This window comes from Stenella coeruleoalba (assembly GCF_951394435.1).
Source record: "Stenella coeruleoalba genome assembly, chromosome: 7".
NCBI lineage: Eukaryota > Metazoa > Chordata > Mammalia > Artiodactyla > Delphinidae > Stenella > Stenella coeruleoalba.
In genome coordinates, this window is record NC_137153.1 from 91,007,552 (window position 1) to 91,026,243 (window position 18,692).

The 18,692-nt window shown below is 37.1% G+C and overlaps 1 protein-coding gene across 6 annotated transcripts in view; it reads left to right on the forward strand.

Annotated features, from left to right (window-relative positions):
* Positions 1 to 1,691: 1,691 nt before the first annotated feature.
* The window catches only part of STX17 (syntaxin 17), an 85,283-nt gene continuing 68,282 nt past the window's right edge, over positions 1,692 to 18,692 (forward strand). The window contains exons 1-2 of one of the 6 annotated variants that reach the window (XM_079928016.1): positions 1,692 to 1,735; positions 10,347 to 10,532. In XM_079928016.1, coding sequence (XP_079784142.1) covers positions 10,374 to 10,532 — 159 coding nt within the window. In that variant the 5' untranslated portion in view covers positions 1,692 to 1,735; positions 10,347 to 10,373. The other 5 variants (XM_079928018.1, XM_079928017.1, XM_079928019.1 and 2 more) reach the window with 5 other exon arrangements.

The following is an 18,692-nucleotide window of genomic DNA, read 5'->3' on the forward strand; positions in this document are numbered from 1 at the left end:
AATATCCAAAAAGAATATTTTTCTTTTTCTCCATTTATTTATTTATTACTGTTTGTTTTGTTTGGCCTTCCTGGTTCAGTTAGGACCTCAGGAAAACGTTGGCTAGTAGCAGCAGGCCTGCTCCTAACAATTTCAGTGCCCAGGCAAGAGTACAAAAAGAGGTCCACACACCATATATCTAAATATTTAAAGATTATAAAGCTAACAAACTGTTAGATTAAAACGTTCTATTTAGCTACCTTGAACACACCTAACTTATAGCAAACATATGTATAATAACCTAGAAGGCTAGGTTCAAGTTTAGAATCCTTGAGTGTCACATCTCCCTAGTGTATTTGAGGTAGATTTTTTTCAGAGCTTAACTTGAATGACCTTTACTTCAAAAGCTCTTGTTTTGGGGCTTCCCTGGTAGTGCAGTGGTTGAGAGTCTGCCTGCCGATGCAGGGGGCGCGGGTTCGTGCCCTGGTCTGGGAAGATCCCACATGCCGCGGAGCGGCTGGGCCCGTGAGTGATGGTCGCTGAGCCTGCGCGTCCGGAGCCTGTGCTCCGCAACGGGAGAGGCCACAATAGTAAGCTCTTGTCTTGCATAAAAATTTTTTTCCCATGGTATTGGCTAATACTTTAATTTTTCTCCTTAGAATTAAAATCTTATAAACACCTCATTCCTAGAGTAAAAGAAATCAGCACTCATTATACTCACAAAGAAAATCCAAAACGCTTAGCAGATTTTATGCTTTATTTTAGAAATTACCTTTCAAGGCAATTCTTACAGACCCCTAATATTCATTGGTCCACAATTTCTACCCCTACTCCCACTCCACTGGAAGACCCTAAGAGCTGAGTTTCCTTAGCTATGGCTTGAATATCCTTATGACTTCTAAGGATAGTACCATCAGTGGATACGTTCTGAGCAAGTCATCTGAATATTCACAAACGCATATTAAAAAGGCTGGATCTGGAAGTCAGGCCATCCAGGGAGGAGGACTTGTGACCTGGACAGGGCTTCAAAGCCAACCGTTTGTTCATTGGTATCAGCTGGAAGAACTTGAAAAGGGAATTAGGAAACCCAGTTGAAGTTCCAACTGTGTCACTACATGGCCGAACTGCTAGTGAGTCACTAGAACTCTTTGTTGAGGCTTAGCATCATTATCTATAAAATTGGGATAAGGATACTGGCACTGGGTTGACACTGGTTCAACCCGTTTTTGGGAAAAAGCACAACTTGTCTGAGTTTCAGTTTCTGTGCCTGTTACAATTAAGACTTGTGCCGTCTACCTCAGAGGGGGGTGTAGATGGAGAAGGCACAACCTCTGTGAGCTTCAGTTTCTACAGGTGTAAAGAGGTAAGAACACCCGGCCAGCCCACCAATAAAATTCCTAGAAGAACAGAGGAAAATGGACAAAAAAGTTGCAAAATGTAGTGGGCTATACAGATGTGAATTGTCTCACACTTAAAACTCAACGAACTGACACACTTAAAGAGCATTTGTGCGTCTCCTTCCTCTTGGCTCCCTTGTTACAACCCCACAGCATAAATCAATACCACCTAGTAAGACGGTCCAGAGCGGCGACCGCGTCTGTACACACAGAGGCGCCAGCCACACCCCTCGAGGCCGGAACTGGGCGGGAGGGGGCGTGGCGCAGCCCAGCCCGCCTATCGCGACGCCCCGTCCTGTCGCGCCCGCGCCTGCGCCTGCGCCGTGCGTACCCACCGGCCTCGAACGTCCCGGCGGGAGGTAAGGGGGTCGCGATAGGCCCCCACGGGGGCGTAAGGCCCTGGCCGGCGTCGTGGGCCGGGTGCCCGTCCCGCGCGCGGGAGGGGCGCCCCGCAGGAAGCAGGGCATCAGGTTGTAAGTGCGAACGCTGTGGGAGTTCCTCTCGGCTTGAAGAAGTGGTGGTTTCGGTTTTGGAGGTGCTTTCGAGGCGGGTATAGGGAGGCGGCCGGTCGGGCGAGCTTGACGGCCTCCCGGGGTCTCAGGGTGGAAAAGTTTACTTCGTCTGTCCTGCGTGTGACGCACCGTGGGTCTTAGGTCATCAGGGTCGCCGGCGTCTAGGTCTGGAGAGGGTCCCGCGCACCCGTTCGGGGGCGGGGGTGGGGGGAGGTGGCGTTTGGTTTATGTGGCCCAGGTGCGCGGTGGGTGACGCTGCGAGGGATGACGCGAGGCTCGAGGGTGTTTAGGGGAGGTCCTGGGGCGCGAGGGGGGAGCCTCCTGTCAGCCATACCAGGGAGGGTGGTTCGCAGAAGGCCCCACGTCTGTCTCCCCTTTTTTTACAATTCGGAATCGGAGGCTCAGAGAGCAGACCGTACGGTAGGTAGGTCCGAGGGCCTTGACTTTTCTTTCCAAATTCAGTACCCCTTCCCCCAGTGAGAAATACGGGGCGACGTGCCTGAGGGAATTCGGTGCCCCAGGTGTGGGGAAATGTGGAAAGGTGTTCATAACGTTTTTGGAAGGGGGCGTTGCCAGCGGTATTGGACTTTTCCTGAGAAATGGGGCTGTTCACTTATAAATAACCTTAAGTAATTTGGTTAACCTCCCAGTACTTTTTCCTTATTGGAAACGTGAGTAGTATGGTACTCAGCTGGTAATAGTTGTAAGCACTAAAGGTAGTTTGTAAAGCACCTGGCACCCGCCCCGCCCACCCCAAGTGTTAGTGCAGTGAATATGATTGCAATTCTTTGACCTCAAAATATTTGTCCTGTCTTATGGGAAACATCAGTTTACACATTATTTTAAGAGACTATTTATTTTGAAATATTTTACAGTTACAGAAAAGTTACAAAAGTAATACAGAGTTCTCTACAATTTCCTTTAATGTTAACATCTTACATAACTATAATGCAATTATCAAAAGTAAGAAATTAATTTCAGCACAACGCTGTTAACTAAATCACCAACTTTCTTCAGATTTCATCGTTTTTTATACTAAAGTCCTTTTTCTGTTCCACGATTCAATCTAAGATCCCACGTTGCATTTAGTTGGCATGGCTCCTTGATCTTCTCCAGTCTGTGACAACTTCTAAGTCTTTTCCTGTCTTTCATGACCGTTACACTTTGGAAGAGTCCTGGTTAGTTATATTGTAGAGTGTCCTTCAATTGGGTTTTGTCTGATGTTTTCTCAAGATTAGATTAAGGTTGTGTACTTTTGTTGATACCACAGAAGTGTATATGCCCTTCTCAGTAGTTCGTCATATGAGGGGTACATTATATGACACACTGCATTTGATATTGCTCTTGATCACTTGGTTAATAAGGTGGTGTCAGCTGGGATTCTCTAATGTAAAGTAACTATTTTTCCCTTTGTAATTAATCAGTATCTTGGGGGAGAACTACTTTTAAACAATGCAAATATCCTGTTTCTCCTCAAACTTTAATTTGTTGATTTTAGCATCCATTGATGATCTTGCCTTCAGTAATTATTACTGTAATGTTCTAATGGTGGTTTTCTGTTTCCCTCATTCCTTCGTAATTTATTAATTGGAGTTTTTCCGTAAGGAAGAGCTGCATCTTCATCCCATTTATTTATTTATTGTTAATTTATTGTTTTTGTATCTGTATGGACTCATTTATTTTTCTATTGGTTATTTTCCTACACTTTCGTTATTTGTTTTATGTCTCAAATTGTTCCAGCTTCATCCATTTCAAGTTTTTTCAGGTTGCTTCTTGTGCCCTTTTTATAGGCTCTCATCCTTTTTTGAGAACTTCCTTGCTTCTTGGATGCTCCAAGCTTCTCTTGCATTTTCCCTGCCCTGGAATCCACCATTTCTCCAAAGACACCTGCTTTCTTTGTTTGGAGAGTAGTATTTAAACACCAAGGATCTGGGCGCTAGGTGTGCTCATTGCTACTGGGTTATCATTACTTCCAGTGCCTGGCAGAAGACATCTTAGAAGCGTGTGTGTGTGTGTGTGTGAGTGTATGTATTATTTCTAGCTGTATATACAGTCGTCCCTTGGTATCCACAGAGAATGGTTCTAGGACCTGCAGTGGATAGCAAAACCCGAAGCCACTTAGGTCCCATAGTTGGCCCTTTGTATCTGCGGTTCCATATCCATGGATTCAACTAACTGTGGATCATGTAGTATTTATTGAAAAAATAGTATTTATTGAAAAAACTTCACTGTAAGTGGACCCTCTCAGTTCAAATCCATATTGTTCAAGAGTCAACTGTAAATCCATATATTTCATGGAGATACAGGCACACATATGTGTATATTCATGCATCTGCAAAGATTTATATTTATTTTTGTGTTTATCTGTATATATCTGTATACACACACGTATTTTAGATATACGTCTGTGTATATATATATATATATATTTTTTTTTTTTCTAAACTAAAGTTTATCCTGATACTTCTGTTTCTAATATAGTACCACAAGGTTCATTCTAGTCTTGCCTCTTATTTGTAACTTCTTTCTTCAACAGTGAGAAATCTGGCTTTTGTGTTCTACAAAATATTTCCTTATTTGTTCAGTCCTAGTATACACATAAAGTAATTTCAGGATTTCTAACCCATAGTCCTATGAGAAACAAATAACTAGAGTACAGTATAGTTGTGTGTAATTCTTTTTGTCTTTAGCCTTATAGTATCCAGTTTAGTATCTAGGATCCCATATCTAGACACTAGTATCGAGTATCCAGCATCTGTTTTCCAAAGTTACCTAGATTAGTTATTTTCTTCCCCTACTTCTTTCATTGTGGTTATGTTGTTCATTTGTAATACAGTTAATTTTATTTTTTATAGTTTGTATTTCATTTTGGGTTCCCCCACATCTCGTTGTTTTTGTTTTTTAATATACAAAAATGCACCTTTTGTGGTGTACAGTTCTGTGAATTTTGATAAATGCATATAATTGTTTATCCACCACCATTCTCATGATACAAACAATTCTGTCGCCCCAAATATTCCATTACACTAGAAAAATAAAGTGAAAAGTAATACAACAACTTTACAGAAGTTTGAGAAATTAGGCATTTTTGTGTGTTTTCTCTTGTTTTTTCATAGACATATTTTAAATACCTGTGATGTTAATGTATTTTTTAATCCTGTGTTTGAATTATATCAGAAATATTTCCCAGTTTTCTGTCTTAAAAATCAAGAAATGCTGAAATACATTTTCAACTGATTATTTAATCACACTTTTAAACCACAATTTCTATATTGAATTACGACCTTCCCTTAATAGCTTATAAACGTTATTTGAGCTATTTTATGATCAGAGGCACTGTTGGATGACTTTGTTTCAGTAACATCATACTTTAATGCAACTATTTGAATGCTGTGTTCCCTTCTTAGTTTTATATGGGTAATTTATTATAATTTTATAGAAATGGAAATGGTGGAGAGAAAAAAAAATACTCTCTAGAAGTAGACCAAGAGTTGGGAAAGTCTTGGGAGGGTCTTAGGCCAGAATGTCTTCCCCTAGAGATGGCCCTTGTGAGGCAGCAGGTTATTCCTTGAGCACAAAAAGCTGAGGGGCAGAGTCATGCACTCTGACCTGGAAATATTGCTTTTTGAATTCAAAAAAGAGAGCTATCATCATAGCATAGGGGAGCAGTGAAAACAAGCCAAATAGTCAATAATTGGGGTTTGTCAAGTACACCATAAACTGATTAGTGGAGGAGAAGGCAGAATCATTTGAGTTGTATCTCAAATGATACACAAAGTTGAGAGGCAGATGGGATATAAAAGAGCATCTAGACAGAGGGAGCACCTTGCAAGCCAAAAGCAGAGATTGGGTGATGATATTTCAGTAGGTTGGGTGGATTACTTATGAACATTTTATTTTCTTGTTCAGATAATAGGGAACTCTTAGAAGTTTTTATTCAGAGGAGGAGCATGTTGCCTTTGGTGTTTTAGATATATTCTTTGGTGGTAATCTATGGGGAAAAATTGGAGAGGGGAAAGAGTCTAAACACAGGCCAAATAAGACATTTGTAATGTGCTATGCATATTGTGCTGTTTGACTAGAGTGATAGGATTAGAAATTGTGTAGAAGAGACATGTGAAGAAATGTTTTAGTTCCATTAGCATCTGTTGAATACCAGGTATTTTAAAAAACATTTTGATAGGAATAGTAATAGATATAAAGATAGCTTCTTATATAATCTGCATAGTGGAAGAAAACATAAGAGGCAATGTGACAAACTGGGAACATTAGTGTTAGGGAAATATTGATAATTTATGAGACTATTATATGTTAATATAATAAGAGAAAGACAGTCCCTGTAGCACGAGCAGGCAATTGATGAAAGAAGAAATGCAAATAGAGAATAAGTCAATCTCATTAGTAATATAAAGAATGCAAAATAAAACAATAATGAGATACCATTTTTGTCACCAGTTGAATGTCTTAAGAAGAATGATAATATCAGGTATTGGTTGGAGTATGGATAAATGGATATTTTAAAGTTTTTTAAATTGAAGTATAGTTGACATACAATACTGTATTTATCTCCAGTATACAACATAATGATTTGACATTTTTATACATTATGAATTTATCACCATGATGTCTAGTAACCATCTATCATCCTACAAAGTCATTACAATATTATCAACTATATTCCGTATGCTGTACCTTACATCCCTGTGAGTTGTTTATTTTATAACTGGAAATGTGCACCCCTTACTCCCCTTCACGCATTTCACTCACCATGCTGCCTCCGTTCTGGTGACCACCAGATTATTCTCTGTATCTGTGGATCTGTTTCTGTTCTGTTTTGTTTTTTAAATTCCACGTGTACATGAAATCATACGGCATTTGTCTTTCTTTGGCTTATTTCACTTAGCATAATACCCTCTAGGTCCATCCATGTTGTTGCAAATGGCAAGATTTCATTCTTTTTTATGGCTGAGTAATAGTCCATTGTGTGTGTGTGTGTGTGTCTGTGTGTGTGTGTGTGTGTATGTATGTATGTATATGTATCACATCTTCTTTAGCCATTCATCTATCTTTGAGCACTTAAAGGTTGCTTCCATATCTTGCTAATGTGAATAATGCTCTATGAACATAGGGGTGTATATATCTTTTCAGTTAGTGTTTTCATTTTCTTCAGATAAATACCAGAATTAGAATTGGTGGATCATATGATAGTTCTGTTTTTAATTTTTTGAGGAACCTCCGTACTGTTTTTCATAGTGGTTGCACCAGTTTACGTTCCCACCACATGCATGTGGGTTCCCTTTTCTCCACATCCTTGCCAACAACCAACACTTGAAATTTCCTGTCTTTTTGATGATAGCCATTCTGACAGGTGTGAGGTGATAGCTCATTGTGGTTTTGATTTGCATTTTCCTGATGATTAGAGATGTTGATCATCTTTTCATGTGTCTGTTTCCCATCTGTCTGTCTTTCCTGGAAAAATGTTCAGATTCTCTACCCAGTTTTTGATTGGATTGTTTATTTTTTTGATATTGAGTTGTGTGAATTCTTTGTATATTTTGGATATTAATGCCTTATCAGATATATCATTTCCAAATATCTTTTCTCATTTAATAGGTTACCTTTTTGTTTTGTTGATGGGTTCCTTCACTGAGAAAGCTTTTTATTTTGATGTAGTCCTATTTCTTTGTTTGCTTTTGTTGCCCTTGCCTGAGGAGACAGATCCAAAAACATATTGCTAAGACCAGTGTCAAAGAGTATACTGCCTATGTTTTCTTCTAGGAGTTTTATGGCTTCGGGTCTCACATTTAAGTCTTTAATCCAGATAAGTGGACATTTTGATATGTTGCTAGTGGGAATGTAAATAGGCACAGCCTTTTTTGGGACATTTAGAATCAGAAGCCTTAAAAAATGTATGTACCTATTAATTCTATTTCCAGGTATTTACTTTAAATAAATAATCATAGATGGTAGTATGGATTTGCGTAAAAGAAGAGTAATTACACTGTGGTTTAGTTTATAATAGTGGAAAATTGGAAACATCCTGAGTGGCCAACATTAGATGATTAAATTATCGAACATCTGTACAATGTGTTACCATGCTGCTATAAAAAATACATTATAGAAAAATAATAATTTACATGGAAACATTTTTATTATATTTGATCAGGTTATTCACAATGAATCTTTTATTTGTTCTTCATTGCTTCCTTTATTCACCCAGTAACAGTATACTTTATTATATTTTTTTGCTCCTTGCCATTCCTTTCTTTTGGGTTTATTTTCTTTATTGTTAAAGCATGCCTTTTAGTAGTTCTTTTAATGAAGGGCTTGGTAATAAACTCAGTCTTTGTATGTCTGAAAATGATTATTTTACCTTCACTTCTGAATAATAATTAACCTGGGTATATACCAACTCAGCACTTTGAAGATATTCCTATCTTTTGATATGTTGCTTTGATGAAAAGTTTACTGCTTTTGTTGTTTTAGTTTATCTGTCTTTTATCTCTGGTTTGCTTTTTAAGATATTTTTTCTTTGTCCCTAATGTTCTGAAATTTCCCTTCCATGTGTTTAGGTAAATTTGTTTTTTATTTATGCTACTTAGTGTTGATGTGCATTTTCAGTTTGAGGCTTTACATCTTAATTCTCAGCATATTCTCTTTGAATAGTGCCTTTTTGCCATTTTATTTATTCTTTCCTTATGGGACTCCTACTTGTTATTGAGCTTGTCATTTTATCCTTAATGTTGCTTATCTTCTTTTTATGTGTCCTTATTCCTCTGTGTTCATACTGATAGCTTCCAATCAATAATTGTCTTTTCAGCTACAAAATTTACTGTTTAACCCATCTTTGGAGGTTTTTATTTGTAGAATTTTTACTTGGTTTATTTTCAGATTGACCTGTTACTGTTTCATAATATTATCTAATTTTTTTTAAGATTCTGTTTCTTTCTTTATATTTTTATTTTGAAATGTACCTATTTTAATTTTATTTTTAGGTTACTTTATTATCTCTAGTCCCTTAGCTGTAAATTTTCCCATTTTGTTGGGTCTGTGGACCAATCTTTTGGCGGTGAACTTCCCCATCATCTCTAATTCCCACTAACTACTGTAGCTGTTAGACTCTTTATTTTTGGTGTCTGGAGATTTTCCTTTTTTGCTTTCAAGCTTAGATTAACTGTAAAGACCAAGTTACTGGTAGATGAGATAATCTGTATAACCAACACTTCAAGATTTTCAACTGTGAAAGAGAGAAACAACATTATTTAGAATAATAGTTCTTAATGATTCTGGAGTGATAGAGCTTTTTGATAATTTCTTGAAAGCAAAGGACTCTGTCTTCTGAAATAATTCAAAAATATATTCATCATTTTTTGTAAACAAACATTCAGGAACTCTCAAGTCCCAAACCCCTATCTCTATGGACCCAAGTCTAAGATACCATAACCCAATGGAATTAACATAGTCAACTTATTTTTAATATGGGAGAGGTTATGGCTAATTAGATGGCATGAAAACATGATGTACAACAGTGGTTTTCAAGCTTGCTTAAGCAGTGGAGCCCTTTATTTACAGAAAATCAAATAAGTTCAAATTTATGAGATAGATATAAGTAAATTTTCTCCAACTGAAGCAGGTGTGGGGTCCTGGAGCCTGTCCACTTGATAACCTTTACCATCACCTACCCTGACCCCAAAGACATAACCCTGTACTCTCTGGAGCACTGCTCAAAAAAAAAAACTACTGGTGAATTAGAAAGAGCATTTGATTGAACTCTCAGGAATACTGGGTTCTTATTCCAGCTCTGTCACTGGTTACGTGTACTGATTGTAGACAATGCTAATCACTTTGTAAGAAAGGGAAGATGCAATTTAAAGGACATCAATGAGAAAAGTTGCATTTTATAATATATTTGAAGTATATAATTACATATGTTATATTAGAAATGGAGTTTTTACAGCAGAAATATTAAGAATGAAAGTTTTTCTTCCAGTTTTGCCATTTGACACTTTTTTAGAAAACATTATTCACTGTCCAGGATACATTGGGAGATAAAGACTTGAACAGTATACTTCTGGTTTTTTGAAAAAAGTTAGTTAATTATATGCATACATATATATATCCTTATATTAAAAAGCCCTGGAAAGACATACATCAAAATGGAAGTACGGGGGTGGGAGGAGGAAAAATGGAAAGAGTAGTTAACTATAGGTGAGGAGATGATTGTTGATTTTATTTTATTCTCTTTTTCCTATTTTCTAATCATTCTAAAGTGAATATACATTACCTTTATAGAGAGAAAAAGATTTTAAAATAAAAGTTTTGTTAAAAAACCAGTCACTGAAGTTCAGCATTAAGTTGAGTATGTGTTTAGAATATATTATAAAATTACCTAATTGTTGGCTTTTAAAAATAATGGAAATTGATTTTTAAAATTCTTAAATAAATATTTCCCTTTTAGGTTTTTCTACATGAGTGGAGAAGGTAGATGTTGCAAGTAGAAGAGATACAACATTTTTTTAGGATGTCTGAAGATGAAGAAAAAGTGAAATTACGCCGTCTTGAACCAGCTATTCAGAAATTTACTAAGATAGTAATCCCAACAGACCTGGAGAGGTTAAGAAAGCACCAGATAAATATTGAGAAGGTGAGTTTTTTTCTTTCTTTCTTTTTTTCCATTTTTTTCTTTTTTTACCACAAGAAACAGTTACATATTCTGATTTATATGTTGTGCATTTCACCTACATTGAGAATATTAGATAAGAGTCTTTGCTAAAACATCTAGCTCCTGTTGATTTAACGACATTATTCATTTTTTCATCCGGTTTTTCTGTTCTACAAATACCCCCTCACATTATTCCTTTTTTAGGAAGGGATATAAGAATAGAATCAATGCCTTTTTAGTTATACACAGTGATGAATTGAGCAGTTAATAATTAAAATACGAACTGTTTGATAGTTGACTATAATGTGAAGGTGGTGGACTTTGGCTAAAGGGCTTCCCTTAATTTCATTCACCCCATGGCAAGTTTTCTGAACTGTGAGTGTGTGTTCCTGTCCTTTTCAGGTGCATGTAGATTTAAGAGGGAAAATCACTGTTTGATATGAGGGAATTTCCCAACTTCACTGCTTCCCTTTGAGGAAAGCCCAAAGTTGAGAAGTATCAGCTAGAGGTCAGTTTAAGAGATAGGTAGAAGGAAGAACCAGTCTCAGTGCCTGTGGTGGTTTCATAGAACCTGGTCTGGCTAGGATCTGATGGAGTGGTTGTGGCATTTATGGGAACGTCAAGTTTACTGAATACTGAGCATTGATTTGGCAGGTTACCTTGTCTTATTTGCTGTGGGACAGGTCAGTGGTATTTGATCCTTCAGAAGAACCTCCCCCAGTATAAATTTTAAGCTGTGTGGCCCTCCATTAATTTTTTTGGGGGTGTGGGGGGAGGGTGGAAGTGGTCATTAAGCCTTTCAGTATAAATAATATTTATCACCCTCAACTGCATACCTTATACAAGTAAGAAGAGTGTCAACTTTTTCTCTCATAGATACCAGCTGTCTTCCTAGTACTTAAGTCTTTTGTTAAAGTATAGAAAATAAGTGCCAAGAAAAATAAGATGAAAATTTCAATGCAAATATGAATAGAATTAAAGATTAATATTTAGTCATCTCTTAACTTCTTTCTTCTTTATCCATAAGCAGTAAGTGTGATGACTTTTAAGGATGGAGGAGTTGTCTGCTAAACTGGTTATTCTTGTCATGAGCAGAAACAAAGTGTTCCATGCTTTGATTAATAAGGAGGGCACTGTAACAATATAGAAATGGAGTTGTTTACTTCTGATTGATCATATCTGTGTTTGATAATGTGTGCGTCAAAGTCCTGAGCTTATGTTGAAGTGCTCAGTTACAAAGATGGTAAGAATTTGGCAAGTGAATTGATTCTGAAAGGAATAAATAGGTGGACTGTGGTCTATTAAGACTCTTTCTTTTATTGTCCTATTTTCCCTTTGGCATTTTCCCTTTGGCAAATTTCCCTTTCCTTGTATTTATTCTATACGAATGTGCTTGCTGTCATTACCCTCAGATCCTAGCCACATGTACCACCCAGTCATCAATGGAAAGGCCAGAACCCTGGGAGAAAGTTGTGGGGATAGAAACATGTCTATTACTGATTTAATTAGCTGCGTCAGAATTCAGAAGAAAATTATTCCAGAGTTATATAGATCTTTTTCTGCTGGAACATTTTTCCTTTACCGTTTTCTGTAATTTTTACTTACTAAGAAATTTTTAAACAATATCAGAATAATTATAATTTACGGTATAGGTGATGCAGTCTGAAGCTAAGCAGTTAAACTCGTACTGAGCTATGTTTTATTCCATAATCTTGATCATTCTGTCTCTAGGTTTTCTAGTTTAGTTATGAAAGTAGTTTTTTTATCTATGTGAGATTGAATAGCATATTTTAATAGATAGTTTATGGCAATGTAAAAACATTTAAAAGCCACAGTGTTCACTGTGGACAAAAGAGTTAAGAACTAAGTTTAGACTCCAGGTGTCTAACAGTGCCTCATTTTCAAAAAGGCATGTTTTTCCTGGGGGAAGGGTGTAGAAAGATAAAATATTTATTATGTTAGCCATCAGTCATCCAATATGAATTTAAAAGAAGAAAGTCAGACTGAAGGGAAATTGAAAGTAAGCCTTAGTGGAGTGATTCTGCAACATCTGAAAACAATGAGAGTAGTGTGCTGTGGACACCTGGGACTATATTCCATAGGTCCTTCAGCATTACGTTTTATTACACATGATAGACTTGATTAGAATGTAATCCTGAAATTTGAAGTGTTAGCATTCAGCTTTCTTGGCTAATATAAAATAGACTTAAGCATAGTTAATAGGAACAATATCATAAGCTTGGAACATAATTTTCTTTGTTTCATTTTATAGGGGTTTGGGGGAAAACTTACTGTGTAACATGTACTGTATTAGTTAGTATATGGTTAAAATGCAAGTGGCAGAAAACCTAAAAATAGCTTATTATATGAGATAGAGGTTTTTTGGTTTTGCTTTTATTTTTAATCTCTCATAGTTTTGGAGGTGGTCTGGGGCTCCAGTGGCAGCTCAACAGTCATTAAAGACTCAGGCTGTTTTTATCTTTCTTTCCAATCCTCAACTTGTTTCTGTCTTACATGTAAAACAGCAGCTCCAGCTGTAGCTCTCACATCCACATTCCAACTAAGATGAAAGAACCAGAATCCTATTTTTTCTGAATATGTTCTTTTTTCTCTCAATTCTCTCTTTTTTTTCTTTTAAAGAAAATCCTCCTGTTCTTGTTTTATGGATGCAGTATCATATAGTCTCTCTATGGTGGTATTATTATTATATTTTTTAAAGTTTTCTTCTTCCTTTTCTGTGTTTCCTTCCTTCCTTCCTCCCCCCTTCCTTTTTCCCCCCTTCCTTCCTTCCCCCTTCCTTCCTTCCTCCCTCCCTCCCTCTCTTCCTTCCTTCTTTCCCCTTCTTTCCTCCTTCCTTCTTTTCTCTTTTTCCCTTTTCTTTTCTTAAATGTATTCTTCTCTCTCTTTCTCCTTTTCTTCCTCCCTCCTCCCTCCCTTTCTTCCTCTCCTTCCTTCCTTCCTTTCTTTGTGTCAGTCTACAGTATTTTAGGCTTTCCTTGGCTAGCTGTCGATATTTAAGAGTGCTAATTGGAAGGGGTGTGTGTGTGTGTGTGTGTGTGTGAGAGAGAGAGAGAGAGAGAGAGGGAGAGAGACAGAGAGAGACAGAGAGAGAGAGAGGGGGAGAATGGGTAGCAGGGTAGTAGTAGGGGCCTTATTACCTGGAGAGGTGAACAGAGGAGGATCTATTTTGATGGGGAACCACCAGATACTCTCCTGGAGTGTTGTCTTCTGTGATGATAGAGGCAGTCCAGTTGCTTGGGCCTATGGAGAGGACATCTGATAGACTACCTATTCCTTACATAAACTTTCAAGTAATCCTTCTGTTTTTAGCCCCACCATACACATCCTCCTGGTTACCTGGTACCTCTGGTTACTGAATCTTTCTGCAGTAGTACTATGCATTCATTGGTTTGCTTCTCACTGCCTTTCTCCCCCACCATCCACCCCTTCTGCAGCCCTAGGTTTCTGCTTTCTCTGATCTGCTAAGTTCAGCTGCAACACGTCCATAGTCTTTCCAGCTTCCAAAATTTTGTTAAAATTTCTTGTCCATTGATATCTTCTGTTGTATTCTCATTATTATTGTGAATTTATACCTTTTAAAGTTCTTTACTGTCATTTTAGTTGAGTTTGGGGAAAGAACAGAGATGAATGTGTTCAGTCTGCCAGGTTTAATGAGAAGGGAAATTATTACAGGATATAAATATATGTTAGCGTTTCATAAGTGTTGGTGTTTGCTGTTTCTTATATTGTTAACATTGAAAATCATGTTAAAAATTAGCTTTCTAATCTCAAGAAGTTTACAGTCCAGTTAAGGAAATAAGATAGGATATGATGGGGCAACATATAATTAGGTGTGAAAATGAGTGTTCAGGACTGTTCAGGCAGCATGAAGCCTGAACTATGTGGTACAAAATCAGATATAAGCAGTCTTATTGATTTGTTATGTATTGATTTGGTTTCATTTATTTGTTTTTTTAACTTGTGGTTACAGCAAAAACCTTTCCCATTTCTCTTTTTAGTCTGAGAATGTTTATTTCAATCTTACAATCACATTTTCCCCCTCATTCTTTTTTTCTGATAGACTCCTGATTCAGTTTGCTTTCTCCTGTGTTACAGGATAGGAAAGCCTCAGCACAGGTGGTGAACTCCTCTCCAACTGTTTGGAATAATAGCCTTTAATAATGTAACCTAATTTAGGTTTAACATCGTGTAGCAAGCAAAGAAAGTCTGACCTATTTTATTCCTTATTTTTCTTAGAATTTTATTATTTTAAGACATAAGATCATCTATTCAATCTTCATCCAAGACACTAATCTCTTCTACAACTTACTTGACAAGTGAGCAAATAATAATAATAGTAAAGATAGTAGCTGTTGTGTTTATTTGTTGAGTGCTCTGTAAGGTTTTTATATATATCATATCATTTAATCCTCAGAACATCCCTATAGGTTACCCTTATTTTTGTCTTCCTTTTTTAGGTGGGGAAGCAGACTTGGAGTGGTTAAATTACTTTCTTGAGATCACTATGCTGCTAAATATATTAATCTTCTAATGTTGTGCTTGAAACATAGTGTGTTCTAAGTTTGTTCTTACTCTTTCTTGGTTTTCATTTTCCTCTTAGTCATGTTTGTTGTGGACAGTTCTATTTTATGATGATTTTCCTCAATGAAGAAGGAAGATGTAAAAAAAAAAAATAGAGTTGAATACTTTGGCTTTCCTACATCTATTAGCAACATCCACTCCATTTGTTCACCTTTCAAACTTTGTGTTTTTGTTCAGATCCCAACTTAGTAATGTTCTATGGAACATGCCCTGGTTGATTCCATCCTGGGTCAGATATAAATGCACCATCCTCACACAGCACTCTGCAGTAGACCTTAAGGTTCACCACCCCATGATTGATCTTTAGAGAGTTGTAAAGGTAACATTAAAATCTTTCTCATAGAGTTATTCTGAGGATTGAGATATTATGTTAAGAACCCTTGAATGCAAGGTTGATACTTGGAAATGAGTTACTTATAAGTAAGTTATCATTCCCGGGCAGTCAACATTGGTGCTGTCAGTTAATTGTTTGTAATCATTAGGAGATTCACAGCATTCCTGAGACCCTTTGTGTTTGTTTTGGGTTTTATATTTTTTACACATGGTAGGCACAGTAAGTTGCCTTACATTAGCTACACTATAAGGTAGGTATTATTATTTATCTTCATTACATGAGTAATCCTAAATTTATGGCTTATAATCATTGGGCCATCTATTAATATTATGTAGCTTTACTTTTAGAGTCTTTGATATTTTCTCTTTTGTTGAGTTTAATAAAATAACTTTATTTGAATTGAATACTTACACTTTTTATCATCTACAATACTGATTATTATCCCACCTAATTAATCCCCCACAAAACCATCATCTTCCTTACGAAAAGTTCTGTTCATTCTGATCACTGAGATATCCTCTGATACTTGGCAAAAGAAGCCTTCATCTACTTTTTCTGCTTCTTTTCTCATCACTCTTCCCATCATACATTATACCACAAACACATTGATCTTACTTCAGTCCTTTGGATTCCACATGTGACTTTACACCTCAGAGTATTCCCAGGTCTTTTTCTCTCCAATTGAAACCTCTTTTTTCCCTACTATGCTTTGTAAATTCAAATAAATCTTTTAAGTGTCAGCATAAAGTTTAAATTAAAGTGCTTTTATACCTTAAACTCCTAAATTCTGAATATTCTCTGTGTTATATCATCATCAACTTCCCTGAACCTCTAGTGAATAACATTATATAATTTTAGAAAATTATTTTTAATAATTATGAGTAGCTTTCATGTTTGTATACTCTAAGCAATATGAAGTAGAATTATTATTGTTATTCAATTTTGAATCAAAATATTCTGGAAGATGAAATGACATAAAATGTGAGGCTACAAGTATATAAAGTTGATTAAATAAATGGTGGGGTGTTCTAGAGAGAACTTTTAGTCCAGGAACCACTCTCAAAATATTTGTTCTCTTTGCCCAGCAGGCAAAGCAAAACTGAGACCTGGGTGTCACTGCCAAAGAGCACAAAGGGATGAATGTTGGAAGCCTGAAAACACCTGTGCAGAGGTGTTCATCACACCATGGTGTGGGTTTATAATCAGGGTTATCCAAAAAGATAAAATAGAAGAGTGGGTAAAAGGAGACAACGTATTCACCAGGATGAGAATGGTGAACACGGCTTTTGTCTCACCAGGATAAGAATGTGCTTTCGTCTCATGGGAAAGTCTAGGGGAAAGGCTGTTTCTGTGAATGTTGGATTCTCTGCTTATGCCTGTGCCACAGGAGAACCATGGCGCCATAGACCATGGGGCCATAACATGTCAATGAAGAACAACATGAATGCATGTAGTGAGACAATACATCTTTCTGAAATGACTGAAAAACAGTATCTATGAATTTTTTCTGTAGTTGTTTTTCCTCTTTCTTGATCCTGTTTATTCATAGCAATTAAAGGTATTTATCAGAAGTTTCAGCATCCAGTGGAGGAAAGAGCAGAATCCAATGCACTTTGGGGATGTCATTCTGAGTTCCACCTACCTTGAAATGTTGGGGCAGAGCTTAATGGCCTGGAAGCCACTCAAGAGCAAGCAGTGCTGAGACAAATCCTTCTGCCCACTCTGTGAAGATAAAAGAAAAGTATAAATCCAACATCATCTAGAAAATATTTCCTTGCAAAGCTGCCATTACCTTTAAAAACCCTGTAGAGAGAAGCTCGAAGGAGAAGCCCTTGGCAAAGACAAGCTATTTTACCCAATCTCTTGACAGATAATCTCCCCGTCATTGCTTTTCAGTCTCTTTGAATCTACTCTTTGTTATTTTCTTTGTAGACAATCATGTGAAGACAAACTGTTTTATTTCTTCCTTTCCAGTCTTTGCCTGTCTGCCCACTTCCTTCCTTCCTTCCTCTCCTTCTTACTTTCTTTCTTTCCTCTCTTTCTTTTGTTTCTTCTCTTTCCCTTCCCCTCCTCCCTCCTTTCCTTCCCTCCTTCCCTCCTTTCCTTTCTTCCCTCACTTCCTTTCTTACCTTATTGTGCTGACTAGGGCCTCCAGTGCAATATTGAATAGGAATGGCAAGATCAGACATCCTTACCTTGTTCCCGGTATTAGGGAATGGTCTTTCACCGCTAAGCATGATGTTGACTGTAGGGTTTTTGTAGATGCCTCTAATGTTAACTTCTTTTTTAAGTTTGCTGAGAATTTTTATAATGAACAGATGTTTATCAAATGGTTGTCTTTAAATCTACCATCTTGCTCTTTTTGTCTGTTTGTCCCATCTATTCTTTGTCCCCTTTTCTCATCTTTTACTCCCTTTTGGATTAATTGCATATTTTTTAAGATTCCATTTTTTCTTTTGTTGACTTAGTAATTATACCTCTTTGTATTTTTATTTTTAATGGTTTACAGTTCAGAGTATTCATCTTTAACTTATGACAGTCTACCTTCAAGTAATGTGTTTTCATATATACATATATATATATATATCACTTCACGTATATTATAAGAATCTTGGACTTCCCTGGTGGCTCAGTGGTTAAGAATCCGCCTGCCAATGCAGGGGACACGGGTTTGAGCCCTGGTCCGGGAAGATCCCACATGCCGCGGAGCAGCTAAGCCCATGTGCCACAACTACTGAGCCTATGCTCTAGAGCCCGTGAGCCACAACTACTGAGCCCACGCGCCACAACTACCAAAGCCCACACGCCTGGAGCCCATGCTCTGCAACAAGAGAAGCCACCGCAATGAGAAGCCTGTGCACTGCAAAGAAGAGTAGCCCCCACTCACCTCAACTAGAGAAAGCCCGCATGCAGCAACAAAGACCTAACGCAGTCATAAATAAATAAATAGCCTTATAACAGTACACTTCGATTTCCTCTCTCAGGGTCTTTGTAGTATTATTATAATATATTTTACTTCTATGTAATGTAATTTTTGTTTTAAACAGTGTTATCTTTCAAAGAGATTTTTAAAATAATAAAAAGTATATTTTATATTTATCTATATATTTACCATTTTTCAGTGCTGTCACTTTTTTGTAGAACCAGGTTTCTGTCTGGTATCATTTTCCCATCAACCTGAAGGACTTCCTTTAACATTTCTTGTA